This window comes from Eublepharis macularius, chromosome 6 (assembly GCF_028583425.1).
Source record: "Eublepharis macularius isolate TG4126 chromosome 6, MPM_Emac_v1.0, whole genome shotgun sequence".
NCBI lineage: Eukaryota > Metazoa > Chordata > Lepidosauria > Squamata > Eublepharidae > Eublepharis > Eublepharis macularius.
Window position 1 is genome coordinate 78,248,325 of NC_072795.1, and position 16,438 is coordinate 78,264,762.

General features: G+C 41.6%; 1 protein-coding gene across 1 annotated transcript in view; it reads left to right on the forward strand.

The window, feature by feature from the left end:
- Window positions 1-16,438, forward strand: part of TDRD1 (tudor domain containing 1) — a 102,849-nt gene that overhangs the window by 80,614 nt on the left and 5,797 nt on the right. The window contains exons 18-21 of the mRNA XM_054982860.1: window positions 7,789-8,037; window positions 10,839-10,958; window positions 13,250-13,363; window positions 14,832-14,999. Coding sequence (XP_054838835.1) covers window positions 7,789-8,037; window positions 10,839-10,958; window positions 13,250-13,363; window positions 14,832-14,999 — 651 coding nt within the window. The remainder of the gene's footprint in view (window positions 1-7,788; window positions 8,038-10,838; window positions 10,959-13,249; window positions 13,364-14,831; window positions 15,000-16,438) is intronic.

The following is a 16,438-nucleotide window of genomic DNA, read 5'->3' on the forward strand; positions in this document are numbered from 1 at the left end:
ACACCCCTCTTTAAAATTTAGGTATCTCTTGTTTAGTCTTGACTGAGAACCAGTGCAGTGCAATGCCTGGTTGGGTTTCAATATGTGGAAACCAAATTCAAATCCTCACTTTCTTAGATCAGCTCCTAACACCCTCTTTCCTGATTTAGAATCTTGGGACTTAAATATTGCAGCCTACAAACTTGTTTTATTTTTTTACACTTTTATTTTTATAATTGAACATTTTGGGAATGCTTAATTTTCTAGTTCTTAGTGAGGGCAGCGTTTGGGACTCAGGGTGCCACTGGCATTCACTTCACCCATTATGAGGGGATTATAGGACTTAGAGGAGCCACACAATAGGCTTGGTAATCCTAAGAAGACTTACTCCAGTCTAAGCCCATTGAAATCAGTTGATTTAGACTGGAATAACTCTTAGGATTTCACTGTGAGAAGCAGTTTTATTTCAGTGGTATTTGTGGCTTGGTTGTTGTTTTCCATTTCTGCATCTCTTTCAGTTTTGCAAGAAGAAAGTCAGTGGAGAGCTGGGGCCTAAGAAAGTGTAACAGTTATAAAGTAACCTCCTTCTTGTTTCCATGATTCATACTTCCAACTGGTTTTGTCAGTAGCACCCAAACGGCTTAACTTTTCTATCACCAAAATCCAACTCTGTTAGTTGGCCAGCAGTTAAACTGCCAATCAACTTCCCCCCCTTTACCATTCCAGTCCACTATTTGAAAGTGATTGGATGAGGCTCCTAGAGGACAGAATTTGAAACCATCCATCACAACGGTTTTATCAGCTTCCTGTGTATCGAGTTCCTACTTCACTGGGCTTTTGTGTGAGACGGTCTTCCTGTGCAGACCCACATGGGACTGCGTGCTCAGGCCTGCCAATTTTGGAGATTTCTATAGCTCAATACTACTAGGGGGGCGCCCTTGCCTCTCTGTGCGCATGCTGTTCTTCCTGCCAAAAACAGCCCCCTAAGAGGCGGGGTGCCCCGCCATACCCTCAGTTCCTCTTTTGCCGCCAATGAGAGAGGTTCTTAGCTCTTCTGCTCATTTGAAGTCCTTCAATGATGTCGGAAACGGCACTTTTCAAACGATGTGTGTCTTGTGACAGAAAAATGACTAAGTCCGATGGGCATTTGAGCTGCCTCTACTGTTTGGGCAAGACCCACAACACGCAAGCATGTAAACATTATTGAGCCTTCACCTCGAAGGCCAGAACAGAGCGGGCGGGAAGGTTACAAGCTTCCTTGTGGAAACGTGCTATGGAGGCTACGGATCCACCAGCTAAGGCATGATCTTCTGCCTCGCCTGGTTCCTCCGCTGCCCAAGCAGGTCCCACTTAGAGCAGCTCGAAAACGTCATGCTCCCGCTCCTCCCCTACCCACTTGGAGCCTAGACCGCCACCGAACTCGACTCCAACCTCAGTCTGAAGTGCATCAGAACCGACTCCCACCGTATAGGGTACGGTCCCAGCGGGCTCAAATACTCGGGAGTCGAACACCCTCGACAGTAGCTGCGGTTGTTTCATCCCCTTGGGCTGTCGGGATGGCACTTGATTAACGGTCTCCAATCCAAAGACTCCCCCAAAGTGACATGCCGTCGATCTCGATTCCCATATCGAACCAACCTTCTCAGCTTAGAGATTCTGCCTCGGCTCTGACACCCTCAGATCCAACTTCAGTTCCGAGATTGGTCCATTCCGATCTAGAAAAGAAAAAGAAGAGAAAGCATCAGACATTGAAACAGGACAAAGCTATCTTAGAAAGTGTCCTTCTGGTTCAGGATCCTCCTGAACAGTTGGAGGATGTCGTCTTCAAACTCCCTAGGAAGAGACATAGAGGATCAGGGGATCAATCATCACCCTGCAGTGCTCCTCACTCTAAAAGTAGCCATGAGGAGGATGTCATTCTGTTGGAGAAACCCCTCCTACCCAACGAGGCATCATAGATTGCTGTTTTGTGGCAAAAAATTGAAAAAGGAACAAGACAGGGATGGCCTCTATCGCCACTTCTATTCATTTTGACATTGTGCTAAACAATAAAATCAGAAAGACAGAAGCAATAAAAGGAATAAAAATAAAAGGAGAAGAATATAAGTTACAAGCATTTGCGAATGACTTGATATGTATTTTGGAAGAACCTATAGAAACAATTGATTCATTGATGGAGTAATTAAGAAGATTTGGTGAAAAGGCAGGAGTGAAACTTAATTACCAAAAAACAAAGATAATTACCAAGAATATGACAAAAATACAAGTTAAGAAGTTAATGGAGAAATCTGGTTTTCAATTGGAAAAAAGTAAAATACTTAGGAATCCACATAACGAACTGCTCCAACATATGGTGAAGGCCCTAGAAATTGATGTAACTTCTGCAGAACCAAAGTTCACAGATAAAATCCTGCAACATATCTACTCTGGGTCTACCCCGGCTATCTCCTTCCCTGTTATCAAAGGATTTGTAAAATTGCTGAAAGACCTGAATCTGAAACCAGCTTCCGTTCCTGCTACGAATAGGAAGGTCGATAACCTTTACAGAGTAAAAGATGACCTCTGTCCCTTCCTCTCTGTCCACCCACCGCCTTCATCTCTAGTGACTGAAGAGATGCAAGCAAAGCCCAAAAAAGGGTCTCTGTCGGTTCCATCTGATAAGGAGAGTAGACGACTGGATGCGATGGGATGCAAGTTTTACACTTCTGCGGCCTTTGGAGTGAGGATCGCTAATTATTCTGCAATGATGGCTGTCTATCAGCTCCTCCTTTAGAACAAGGTGGCCACTTTTATACCTAAACTCCCAGGTGATCAAAAGATATTCTCGAGAGTCATTCAAAAGGAAGCAGTTTGCCTTTCCCGCCACCAGATCAATGCCAGCCAAAATATGGCAGATACGTTGACTAGATCCTTGGTATCAGCTGTTGTCCTTCACCATTACGCGTGGTTGAGACCCACAGCTCTTCCTACAGACACAAGAAGCACAGTAGAGGATCTTCCATTTGAAGGCTCCACTTTGTTCTCCGGCAAGATGGATGAGTACCTTTCAAAGAAACGGAAAGATAGGCTCACTACTTGTTCATATGGCGTACTTCCACAACAGCAAGGTGCATCACAATTGCACTGTAGATCTTTCCAAAGAGGCCAACAACATTTTCAGCCTTATCAAGGGTACGCTTATCGGAGTCAACGAACCTATCAGAGTCCACAGTCATCTTTTTCCAGAAGGAGGCCAGAAGTCCAAACAGGGCATGTACCAACAGCATGCCAAGGACCAACCTCAACCACATAAGCAATTTTAACAATTATAGGGCCCTGATCCATTTTTTGGAGTTAGGTTGAGTGTTTTTTCCGATGAATGGTGTTCTATCACCTCTGATGTCTGGGTTCAGAAAATAGTTAAAGTTGGTTATAAAGTGGAGTTTTTGCAGTTACCTTACTTACGACTCCCTGTGTTTTCTTCTGACACATCAAATTCTGGGGTTCTGGATGAGCTCGCAGCTCTCTTAGGTAAAGGTGCCATTGAGGAAGTCACTGATAAAGCCAATTTATTGGGCTTTTATTCTAAATTATTTATGGTAGAAAAGGATGGGGGCCTTCGACCCATCCTAGACCTTCATAGCCTGAACAAATTTATTAGAGTTCGTAAGTTCAAAATGGTCACCTTGCAGGCAGTCCTTATCTTATTACCTTCTTATGCTTGGTTCACGGTTCTGGACCTGAAGGATGCCTATTTCCATTTTTTTTTAACATAAAAGGTTCCTTCATTTTTCCTGTGGTAACTGTGTCTTTCAGTATAGAGTTCTCCCATTTGGATTATCCACTGCCCCGTGGGTCTTCAGTATGGCGGTAGTAGTGGTCCATCTGAGGATCCAGGGGTGTTGTGTCTTTCCCTACCTGCATGATTGGTTACTGGTTGGAAATTCGGCTGAAGACATAGCAAGACAACTTTCGGTTACTTTGACCACTTGCCTTTGTCTGGACCTCTTTGTAAATCAAAAAGTCCACACTTACCCTTTCCAAGGTTATCCAGTTTATAGGGTCCACTCTGGATGGTACCCAGAATGTAGGATTCTTGCCCCAAGAGACAGCTGTAAAGATTAAGGCCCTTATCAAGAGACTTAAGAGGTGCCGCTTTCAGTCAGGTTAGTTCCTCCAGACTTTATTAGGATGTATGGCATCTACCACTGCAGTGGGACCCTTGGCAAGATTGCATATGTGCTTCCTACAGCTTTGGTTCACCTCAAGTTTTTTCCCCAGACAGGGACCCTCAACATAGGAAGTTTAATGTCCCTAGGAGAATCCTGCATTCCCTAGAATGGTGGTTGGTAGATGCTAATCTGTTTCAAGGTGTTCACTTTGGTTGTAAACAGCCACAAGTGTCCGCCACGACGGATGCCTCTAATCTGGACTGGGGAGCTCATTGCGAAGGATCTTATGCTCATGGTGCGTGGGGTGAATCTGAGAGTCAAAAGCATATTGACCTACTAGAACTGAAGGCTGTGTTCTATGCCTTGGTTTCCTTTTCAGATATGTTGAAGAACAAGACCGTCCAGATTCTCACAGACAATACAACAACTAAACAAGCTAAGGGGGCACAGTGTCTGTGACTCTGTGCAACGAAGCGGTGAGAATCTGGAATTGGGGTACAGATCATGCGACGTGGTTGCTGGTGGTTCATATCCCAGGCATAGACAACTTACTGGTGGACCATTTGAGCAGGTTATACAGGGACAACCACGAGTGGTCCCTTCGAGACACTTACCTAAACCCTGTTTTCTCCAAATGGTGTTTTCCTGATGTAGACCTTTTTGCCTCTGAAGAAAATCACAAGACTCACAAGTTTTGTTCCAGAGGTGGCTTAGGCCACGGGTCTCTTGGGAACATGTTTCAACTCAAGTGGTCGGGCCACCTCTTCTACGCATTTTCCCCGTTCCCCCTGATAACCAGGGTGATCTGCAAAATTCATTTGGACAGGGCTTCAATCATTCTGATAACCCTCTTTGGCTGCGCCAACCATGGTTCCATGCCCTCTTGCGACTACAAACTCAGATGTACAGCTTTCCGGCAGAACCGGACCTATTGTCCTGGAGGGGAGTGCTCCACCACAGGATAGACAAACTCAAACTGACAGCTTGGCTGATAACTCAAGTCTAGCTTTTTCCTCCAGAGTAGCTCATGTCTTACAGAATGTGAGGCGATTGTCTACTCGTTAATCTTATGCTGTTAAATGGGGAAAGTTTAGTAACTGGTGTCTAGAGAGGAATTTAGACCCTTGTGTCTCCTCTCTACTGGAAGTCTTGGACTTTTTGTGGGGTTTAAAACAAGGGTTATCAAATTCTTCAGTTAAGGTGTATTTGGCAGCTATCTCCGCTTTTCACCCTCCCCCCCCAATAGACTGCAAGACAGTGTTTTCTTACCACACTGTCAAGTTATTTCTTAAGGGTTTAAACAATCTGTTTCCTCCTGTTAAGGCTATGGTTCCTCAGTGGTCTTTGCCCTTAGTGTTGACCAAACTGATGTCTAAGCCCTTTGAGCCCTTAGCCACGTGCTCATTACATTATCTATCATTGGAGGTAGCCTTTTTAGTGGTCCTTACTTCTGTCAAGAGGGTGGGGAAATTGGCTGCATTGTCTTGCGAACCCTCTTATTTGAAGATTCACACTGAAAAGGTGGTCCTTAGGACAAAAATTAAGTTTCTACCTAAGATAGTTTCTAGTTTTCACCTTTCTCAGGAAATTTCCCTACCAGTATTCTTTCGTACACAGGGTTCAGATGCTGAGAAAGCCCTGCACTCTTTAGATGTGCGTAGGGCGATTCTCTATTACTTAGATCGGGTTAGATCTTTCAGGGTGGGTTCTCACCTGTTCATATGTTTTTCAGGTCAAAAGAAGGGTAAGAGGGCAACCCCTCAAACCCTGGCTCGTTGGGTGGTCCAGGCTATACTATTGTGCTATGAAACTGCTAACCTACCTTGTCTGCTAGGAGTTCACGCTCATTCCACTAGGTCTCAAGCGTCGTCAGCAGCTCTCCTGAAAAATGTTCCACTCCAAGACATCTGCAGAGTGGCGACGTGGGCCTCAGGTGACATGTTTGTCAAGCACTATGCATTAAACGTCGTAGACAGGAAAGAGACGACAGCTGACACAGCGGCCTTGTAGTCGATCTTCTCATAACTGCTTCTTTCTGCCTCCACCCAGGCTTTTAAGCTTTATATTCTCCCATGTAGGACTGCACAGGAAGACTGTCGATGAAAAACAGTGTTGCACTTAACCTGTAACTGTTGTTCATCTAGGTCTTCTGTGCAGGCACACATGCCCTCCCTCCTTCCCCGCTAACACTCTTGGGACTTACCCTGTAGTACAGCGGCGAAAGAGGACTGAGGGTATGTCGGGGGTGCCCCGCCTCTTAGGGGGCTGTTTTTTGCAGGAAGAACAGCTGTGCACGCGCACAGAGAGGCGAGGGCGCCCCCTAGTGGTATTGAGCTATAGAAATCTCCGAAATGGGCAGGCCTGCGCATGCGTAGTCCCATGTGTGCCTGCAAAGAAGACTTAGATGAACAACAGCTACAGGAAAGTGCAACACTATTTATATTACTAGTCCAGTAAATATTACTTTAGAAGAAGCTGAAACATAGCAATACTTGATCTTCCAATGAAGTCAAGTTTCACTTCAGAATATAATTCTTTATCAGGAAAGAACTATATACATCTTCCAAAATATTGTCATTTGAACCCTAATCCCAAAGGTAAGCTCTGCCTTCCACAAGAACCAGGATATGGACTCGTTATCCTTTTGCCTTAACCCAAACTCAAAGTATGTGTCTAGATTCATTGCAGAACGGATGCTCTCACTTTGGATCATTCCATCATGAGTAGGAAGATGTTAGATTCATAGCAGAACTCTGCAGAATAGATGCTCGCACTTTGCATTCTTCCATCATTGGTAGTAAAGCCCATCATAAAATGGATTAAAAAACATATTTTCTGTTTTCAAAATCAAATATCTACATTCTTGGGAGGAGGGGCAGTATTCCCACTTTACTAGAAGGTCAACATCCTCTGCAGCATTTAGTATTGACATCCAGTTGGAACTGAGCTGCAGGCCCCTTGAATAAGTTCTTAGTAACTTCTTGAATAAGTTCTTAGTAACTTCTAGTCATGAGATTCCTATTGGTGATGTGTGCAGATTGCAATTTAATGTCCCTCACCAAGATACCCTTCTCCACTGATGGATGGAGAATGAAACATTGGACTTAGCATGGGGTTTCTTCTCGATAGATCAAGGGTATCTGAGCCACCTAGATTATCTTGTTGCTTCTCAGGAAAGAAGGGATGGTTATTTTAGTGAGCATCTGCTGCACTGTGTCCTGGATGGTGATGAGGGCTTCTTCTCACTGGAAAGGAGGATTGTCCAGTTTATGCAGCCCTGCCTGTAGTATGAGCAGAAGTAGTTATCCATACCAGGCTGTTCTACATATAACTGAGAACTTGCTCTGACTTAGCATTACTTTCAGTATCATCCCTTTCACTGGCTAGGGGCATTGCTTTGCTTGAACTAAGTAGCTTATATTTTTGTTCATCTGTAGCATTGATGGCCTTCCCGGATACCTTTTTACTGAGGGCTGATTTGTTACAGCTGCTAAAACATCCCAGTACTTAACATTCAGGCAATGGAAATTAGGGTACTTCCATGCAGTTGCAAAATTTCTGGGCAATTAGGAAAACAGGTAACGTCCCCTGTGTGTGTGTGTGTTGTACATTTCACAACATATTATAATTGTTTGCTCAGAAGTACTATTTTCCTCAGGTGTAAGGCCTATAAATAAGGAATGGACTACAGAAACTGTAGCAGCACTTCAGATGTACACAGCTGGGAAGAAGCTTCAAGCCAGAATAGTTTCTCTAACTGCAGATGGTGCTGAAGTAGAGCTTATTGACAATTCTGCTGGCAATCCCATAAAGATCAATGAAATTTTAATGAATGAACATTTTGAAATGGAAGCACTGTCAAATCAAAATATGCTGCTGTCTGAACTGGCAGCCGCTGATCTCCAAGGTGACTAATATTTTAAGTGATATGAAAATCCATGTACGGCTTGTCTGTTATTTAGGGTTATGTTAAAGTTACGTGGTAATGGGGTTGTTCTTCAGGAACAAGCTTGAAAATTCTTGTGATTTAGTAGTATATGCCAGTAAATACTGCCTTATGGTTGTCCCTTGGTAAATGATGGAAATAATGCAATTAGATATTTCTTGGTAAGCTGAAGGCATCAAACCAGTAATGCATCTAAATAATAATACACGTTTCAGAATAGAAAACAAATATTACAGAATTCTTTAAGAGTTGCCACACTCATAAGAGTGTATTGCTTTGTTCAGAATTGCTCTGAATCTTAAATGAAGCAGCTACAAATAGGCAGGTTTAAAATACAATTTTTGTTTCTTCAACATTCATTAAATCGCCAACTTGTATATCCCAGTACAGAATGTGTCAGCCAGCTAAAAGAAATTCCTTCAGCTTCCTGCAAGTAATATTGCAATGCATAACTCAGTAAAATTTTAAACATGAGTTGGGACCTGCAAGGACTTGCAGGGGTCATCTCATTTCCCTTCCTCTACTCTTTCCCTTCCCTGCCCCTATAGCCTCTCCCCCTTTCCCTGCTTCCTTCCCTCTCTCCCTGTCGTCACATCTCCCCTCGCCACAGTCTCTCCCCTATGTCCCAGTTGCATGGTCCTGCCAGTGGTATGGTGCTGAGCCATCTATTTTTATGCATTTTAATATTTCAGTTTTAATTCATTGCAATTACTTGTTCTTATATTGGTTTTTAACTTACTGTAGTGTTAAATGTTGTAAGTTGCCTTGAGATCCTAGTGTGAGAGGTGACTAAAAAATCTGTTCTTCTTTCCCTCCTCCTGGCAGTCTCCACCTTTCCCTACATCCTTCTCTCCTTCAAACCCACTAAACAACTTAACTTTTCTCTGCCCCTCATCTTTACTTCATCTTTTTAATTTATATACTGCCTTTCTCTACAGTGCAGGTTATATCATTTTTCTTGCCTTCATATCCTCATAACAACCCTGAGAAGTAGGTTACATTGATCATAATAATAAAAAGAGAGTGTATGATTGGATGAGCTTCCACAGCAGAGTGATGATTCAAACCTGAATCCCTCAGATCCTACTCTAAAACTCTAACCACTACACTACACTGGCTTTTGGAGTGGGGAGGGTGTTGTTAAAACAGCAAGTAGCCGGGGCTGGGTAAGTCATGCAAGTCATGTGGTATCAAGTTGCCCAGTAGTTGCTTCTGGACCTGGCACCATTGAGTCCTCCCTCAAAGGTCAAAACAGCCCTGGAAAGAGTCCTGTTCTTTCCCTCTGTTTTTTATAGACAGAGAAACCAAGCTTGGAATACTGGCTCAACTTTTTCAGTTGCCTAGCAACAGCCACTAAGGGCATCTGGTTAAAGATACAGTTGTTCCTTTTTATCATTTTGGGTTTTTTTAAAAGACCCAACTTTATTTATTTTATAGTTTTCAGATTTTTTTGCAAACCTGGGGTGTGGGAAGATCTGTCTCGTCTGTCCATGGCTCCAGTCTCCAGATTTAAGTATTATTAGTTCAGGGCCACTTTAGTTAGTATATAATATTTTGGCTCTGGAAAGGGCCATAAAAGCCATCTAGTCGAACTTGTGCAGTACCAGAAATCCTAAATTAGAGCATTCCTGATCAGACTACTAAGCCTTTGCTTGAAGACCATTAGCAAGGGACATGCCTTTCTCTTATTGGTTCCATTGTTGAACTGCTTTTATCAAAATTTCCCATCCTTTAACATAAGCCCACCAGATGAAATTTTGATGTCTAGTGGAAAAGAAAATAAGTCTTTATCCCCATTCACGTGGCAACCTTTATGTTAGTGGAAGAGCCTGATCACTGTTCCCATTGGTCTTATCCAGGTTGATCATACCCAGTTTCTGCACCGTTGTGTTATAGCTTGTTTTTCCAGACTCTTGGTCATCTTTCCCTCTTCTGAATATATTTCTGTTTGTCTGCATCTAAAAGTATAGTGCCCAGTACTACATTTTAAAGTATAGTACACAGTTCTCCACCTGAAGTCTGACCAGTGCACAGTAGAGTGCAACTGTTAATACTTGTGACTTGGATATTAAGCTCCAGTTAATGCAGCCTAACCTCATATTGTGGATCTTCACAAACTGCAGAGATCCTGTCTTTTTTGGCTTTAAGCATTCATGTATAGACATTGAAAACCACAAATACTATGCTCCAATATCTTTCCTGTTAAGTGTGGCTTCTTAGGTCCTTCCACAACTCCCCCAGGTCATCTTGTAGCACCCAAGTCCCTATCTATATATCATTTTTGGGCTTGTATCTGCTGAAACACATCCAGCAATACGTCATGCAGTGCTTAATTTTAAGTATTAAATCATTTTAATTCTGATTCATCACACATGAGATAATACTTGTATTTGTAATTCAGAAACAAGGTGAAGATTCAGAATATTGATATGCCCCTAGGATCCATTTCAGTGCTGCTGTAGTGCCCATGTGCGGAGCATTTCTGTATCCTTTGTACATGCACACAGTGGGGTGGGGGTATTACAAGAAAGGGGAGGTCCATGCATACCTCACATAACAAAAATAATTGGGCCCTTCACCATAGAGACTACTTGTGCTCTTCCCATTTCCCGAAGTTGTCCCTCGTGATGTCTGCTGATAGAGATGGGGAGGGAAGGAGAGGGGACCCCCATTTTTCCCCATCACTGGTTCAAGTGAAAGCTTTCTATGCATGTAACAGTGATTAATGTTTCATAACTTTTTATACTTGTCTAATATTTCAGAAATTTCTATACACACACAGTGGACTACTGAAGAATTTCCAGTTAATGAAACCATGTCTGTCCGTGTATTAGAAGTGATAAACCCTGACTTAATCTATGTAGTCCCAACAAAAACCAAAGGTAGGATCCACTGTTGGAAAAACATTCTTTATATAATGTTGGAAAAACATTCTTTATATAATAGTTGAGTCTTTCATTTGAAGACCCAACCAGTTCTGTATCTGTGCTGAACTTGAGCACATATCTGCCCCAGAGATCCTCCTGGGTCTTTCAGCTGATATGTCAACTATGATACCCTTCTGAATTAGTTAGCTGAGGATGTGGGTTAGGAGCTTCATGCTCTTGTTCAGATCCTGTCTGGTGGCCCAGAAGATGGTGCTGGGAGACTGCTACTGGTAATAAATATCTGGTGATATTTATTAAAGTTTCCTGCTGAGATCCCTGCGCTGTTTTACTTTTCCATGAAACTGCCAGGAGAGGTTACCTGGAGATGTCCTATCAGTATGCAGAGAATGTCCAGTGGGGTGAGGTAAGGTGTCTGGAGGTGGTAGCTGGTTGGATAAAGGCCAACGAACTGAAGGCGGGTTCAGATAAGGCCAAGATGCTGTTGCTTTATAATGGGACCAGTTGGGGAGCTGGAGCTTAACCTAGTTTGGATTGTGTTGTGCTCCACCAAAAGAAGCAGATTTATAGCTTGTGGTGGGTGTCTTCAGACTTATTTATTTATTTACATTATTTGTGGTCCATTTATAGAGAGCCAGTTTGGTGTAGTGGTTAAGAGCATGGGACTCTAATCTGGAGAGCTGGGTTTGATTCCCCACTCCTCCACTTGAAGCCAGCTGGGTGACCTTCGGCTAGTCACGGCTCTCTGGAGCTCTCTTAGCCCCACCCACTTCACAGGGTGTTTTGTTGTGGGGATAATAGTAACATACTTTGTAAACTGCTCTAAATGAGCATTAAGTTGTCCTGAAGGGTGGTTTATAAATCGAATGTTGTTATTATTATAGTCTGCCTTTCTCACTGAGATTCAAGACTGATTACACAGTGTGAGTTAGTAGTGAATTTCAGGAATATTTCAATAAACAATGTAGTAGGATCTGTAAATGCAAATTTGCATTTACAGCAGCAATCTAATACAGAGTTGAAGAAATGCTGAAACAGCATAAGCAGTTCCTAAGACTGATACATTAAACAACGTAGAACTACCTAGTAGGATCATACCCAAAGCAACAGATAGCACGCAGTAGCACATAGTATTAAAGTCTATGGTCCCTGTCCCTCTACTGATGCATCCCTCTGAGACTACTTCCTTACATTGCAGCTCTCCTATTTGAGTCAAAAAAAGCCCTCTTGAATAATTCAGTTTTGTATCATTTGCAGAAAGCCAGGAGAGTGGGAACTTTCCTGACTTCTTCAGGTAGGCTGTTCCGTAAGGTGGGGGCTACCACAGAGAATGCACATGTACAGGCAGCTGTTGATTTTGTCCATGTGCAAGGTGGCACCTGCAGAAAGGCCAGTTCAGATGAATGAAGTTGCTGTGGTAGAACATAGAGTGGTCCCGTAGATATACAGGACCAAGGCCATGAAGAGTTTTGTACGTGATAGCCAGTACTTTGAATTGGGCCCTTAAGTCTCGTCTGAAGTCTTTGGTACCTATAGTGAGCTTTGGCTATTGTGCCATGCAGTCTTTCCTTGAAGGGCATGATTTGTCCACAGCTGTCCATGCTTTCATTACATCCACTTTTGATTATTACTGTGCACTCTACATGGAGTTTCCCTTACATTATATGGGAATGTCAATTGATGCTAAATATCACAGCAAAACAACAACTGGTGTTAATTATGCGGAACACATCCTACTAGTGTTGAAAGGGCTCCAGTGGTTTGTTTCTGGATCCACATTAAAGTACAGGTTTCTGCTCAATAATTAAAATCTGCATTGCTTTGTATTCCTTTACCCTTAGAGGTAAGGAGGACCACCACTAAAGAGAAAGGCCTCCTCTGGTTTATGGAATACCTACTCTATAACCATCAATCTGGCACTGAATTTGATGAGCTTGTGGTACTGTCAGATGGGGTGGGGTATGGCCTAGGCTTTCTGTTGAATTTTTAAAAGAACTGCATTTATGCTGGTTTTGGTTTTGGCTTTAAAATTGGCTGTATTTTTTTAGTTTTACACAGTTATTTTTATTCTTTTCATTATTACCGATTTATGCTTGCTGATTACTTCAGAAATTTATTGGCAGTGTACAAATGTATTAAAATCCTTTAGGAATATAGTATGTTGTTTCATTACGTATGATGTTTCTAAAACAATAAGATTTGTTTTAAGTTGCTTCTGAATGTTGTAAATGTCTATTTTATCATAGAAGGTGTGCAGTATAAAATTTCAAACTTTGTTCACCTTTTAGTGGATCCACAGAAGCTGCATGGACTGATGCTTCAGCTTGCAGATTATTGCACCTCTCAAAAAACTCATGTCTTCAAACCAAAAGTTGGTGAAGCCTGTTGTGCCAGATTCTCAGGTAAGAGAACAAACTTAAAACAATTAAGGAAAATGGTGATATAGAACTTGTGGCCTGTCAATGGAACTATGAGCCATTTAGGAGACATAGCTGAGTCAAAAGCTGCATCATTATCCATTAGTGGAGAGTGGTATCTTGGTGAAAACTTCTACTCTCATTTGCTCCACATGTCAAAATGCTTTTAATCTTTTACTGCAGGAAGAGCCTTCTTCCTTCATTACGAGGCTTGCCTGCTCCTGTCAGGAGAATAATTTGAATCTTTCAGATATCTCCTTTAGGAGTCTTTCACAAGGTGGCCTTCCAGGCTGTAATATTGGCCAGAAATTTTTCAGAATTCTTTACTCTCTGTTAACGATTCTATGAAGAAATAATGTTACTTAGAGTTGATCCTCTCTCTATTATGACAATAAAATAAGAATTTTCCATAGAAGTCAGGATTATTTTTCATTTTTAAATTGCTTTATTTATTATTATTTATTATGTATATTTGTTTTAATTTTTATTTTTGCATTTCTGTGCCACATTTCTCCCTAAAGGGGAGCTTACCACGGGAGCAAATCAGTTTACAGAAAATTCCAAATTACAAAACTGTTTATAGGACAAACTAATCTGGGTTTGTCCTGGTCCACTGAGCTGCCTGTTGTAAGCTCCCAGCTGTATGCCAAGAACTCTTTGGCTCTTGTCCTTTCATTCATGCTTCTGGCTCCCCCTAAGCTAAGCACCTGGCAAGAATGGAGAACAAATTGGCCCAGATGGAACTCGGCTGCTGTTAGCTTACTGCAAGCAAGCCAGCAGGATCTTCGCTTCTTCTCCATAGCTCAATATACTTAGCTGCTGCTTCTGAAGCCATTAGCCTATTGCTTCCTTAATAGGAACAGAGCATATTCCCTGGACTGCTTGGGTCTATTATCATACTAGTAGTGTGTTTTCAGTAATGTAGGGTCTGTTCCATCCTGGTGGTGTAGGCACAGAGGTACAACCAATAAGAAGAGTGACTACTTTTTCCTCACTATTTCTGATCTCTATTCACAGCTCCTGTCTTTAAATCTGAATGTCAGTTTTTTGCAGATAAACCAGTTGATGCAATAACAGTTCCATATTCTGGAGATGCTTAATTACTCCTGATTTGCTCTGAGAGAATAAGTTATGCATTTAGCAGTCTTCACTCTGCTTCAGTAAAGTGATGTAAAGGTCTGTGGTTAAATTTGTGACAGCTGTATAATCTAAAACAGTGGCTAAAAGATTAGAGTCATGTGGCCTAAAGGAAATTTAATGAACCACCAAATTTACTAAAGTTGTGAATGTTGCTTGCTAGGAAAATAGTGGTTGAGGAGTTCATCATCTACTGGCTAGGGGAGATTTATGAGAAACTTTAAGCAGCAAAGAAAGGCATACTGGTGCTTCTATACGTGTCACGTCAAGCTGCTCAAACCAAATATTAACAGTTTTTTTTCAAACTCTTTTCCAGGTGATAACCATTGGTACCGTGCTGTCGTTCTGGAAGTTTCTATATCAGAAGTAAAAGTGGCATATGCAGATTATGGAAATTTGGAGATATTACCACTTTCTAGGCTGCTACCTATAACTGCCGCCTACTTAGAACTACCTTTTCAGATACTTAAGTGTTCTCTTGCAGGTAGCAAATTACTCAGTGCAATTTGTCAAATAATGAAGTACTAATTAGCTCATTTCTATATTCTAGATCCTATATATATGTATATCTGCCAATATAGTTACCTAGGTATATGAATATTAAGTCTCAGTGTGCTTCTAGGCCATGATTTCCTTAGTTTGCTAATTAAAGTAGTCATTAGTAAGATTTTTGAATATATGTGCTCAATATTGTGGGACTATTAATATTTTTCAGAGTCCACTAAAATAAGTTGAATTAATTTTGAGTTCATTTTCCTGATTGTTGTACCTACAGACATCCTTGTAATTTTTCAGTATTTCCACTTACAGATTTTTCTAATCTCTTCCCTTTGAAAATTAAAATTTCCCTCTTCAACATGTTGCCCTTCAGTCACTTAATCATAATATTGTACCCATCTTTTCTGTGGGAACAACTTTAATCTCCTTTTCTAAAGCACCAGGCCATCATATCACATATTTATTTACTTATTTATTACATTTATATCTCATCTTTCATGGAACTTCAAGGGGCATACATAGCATTCCTGGCTATCTTTTTATCTGTTTTTTCCCTGAAGACTAAAACTTGAGAAATCCTCTTTTTCTGAAAATAGGGACCTGGTACAATTATTAACGACTTCACTTCCACAAATTGTATGCCTCTAGAGACAATAAAAACATTTCAGTTACATATTTGATACTTTTTTTATACATAGTCTTTGGAAAATGAGGCTAGGACAAGTTGTCTCTCTAGGGGCTGTGGGATCTTACCTAACAAAAGTGTTGCAGTTTGGCTAAAAGAAAAGACAGATGGATATAAAGGATCCTATCCTCAATCCTCAAAGGAGCCAGAGACAATATTACTGAGAGCAAACTGAAAACATATTCAAGCATGACATTTATTAAAAAGAAAATGTCCACGTACATATTCTGCACAGTAATGGATTGACCCTACGCTATACATACACTGACAGTTGTTGTTCTGTGATACACTATTCACACTTAAAATTCTATAAGTCATACCTTACTTTGAGTATTTGTCCAGGCTGCTTACCCTTCATTAGCTCCACGTGGTTATGGCAGCCAGTAGTATGGAATCAGCCCCTCCTGCCAAGGGAATTAATACCCTCCATTTGTCCACCCCCATGGGTCATTCCTCTTCCTGTTATTCCTAGGAAGAAATACCATGTAGCATTAGTTCTCCTCAATTCTCTGTCCCCTACTAGGGGTCACATTCATACTAGGTGTGAGATTGATTGTTCTATGCTGGTTAGATGCATTTGCATGACCAAACCTGAAGTACTGGGTGTTTATGACAGCCAGCAACAGGATGGGTGAGACTTGAGAACAATAAACCTCTCTCCTGTTTCCTGGCCTTTTACTGACTGAGAAACCTCTTGGAATGAGTACAGGTGTTTTGAGATCCCAGAAATCCCAATAGGC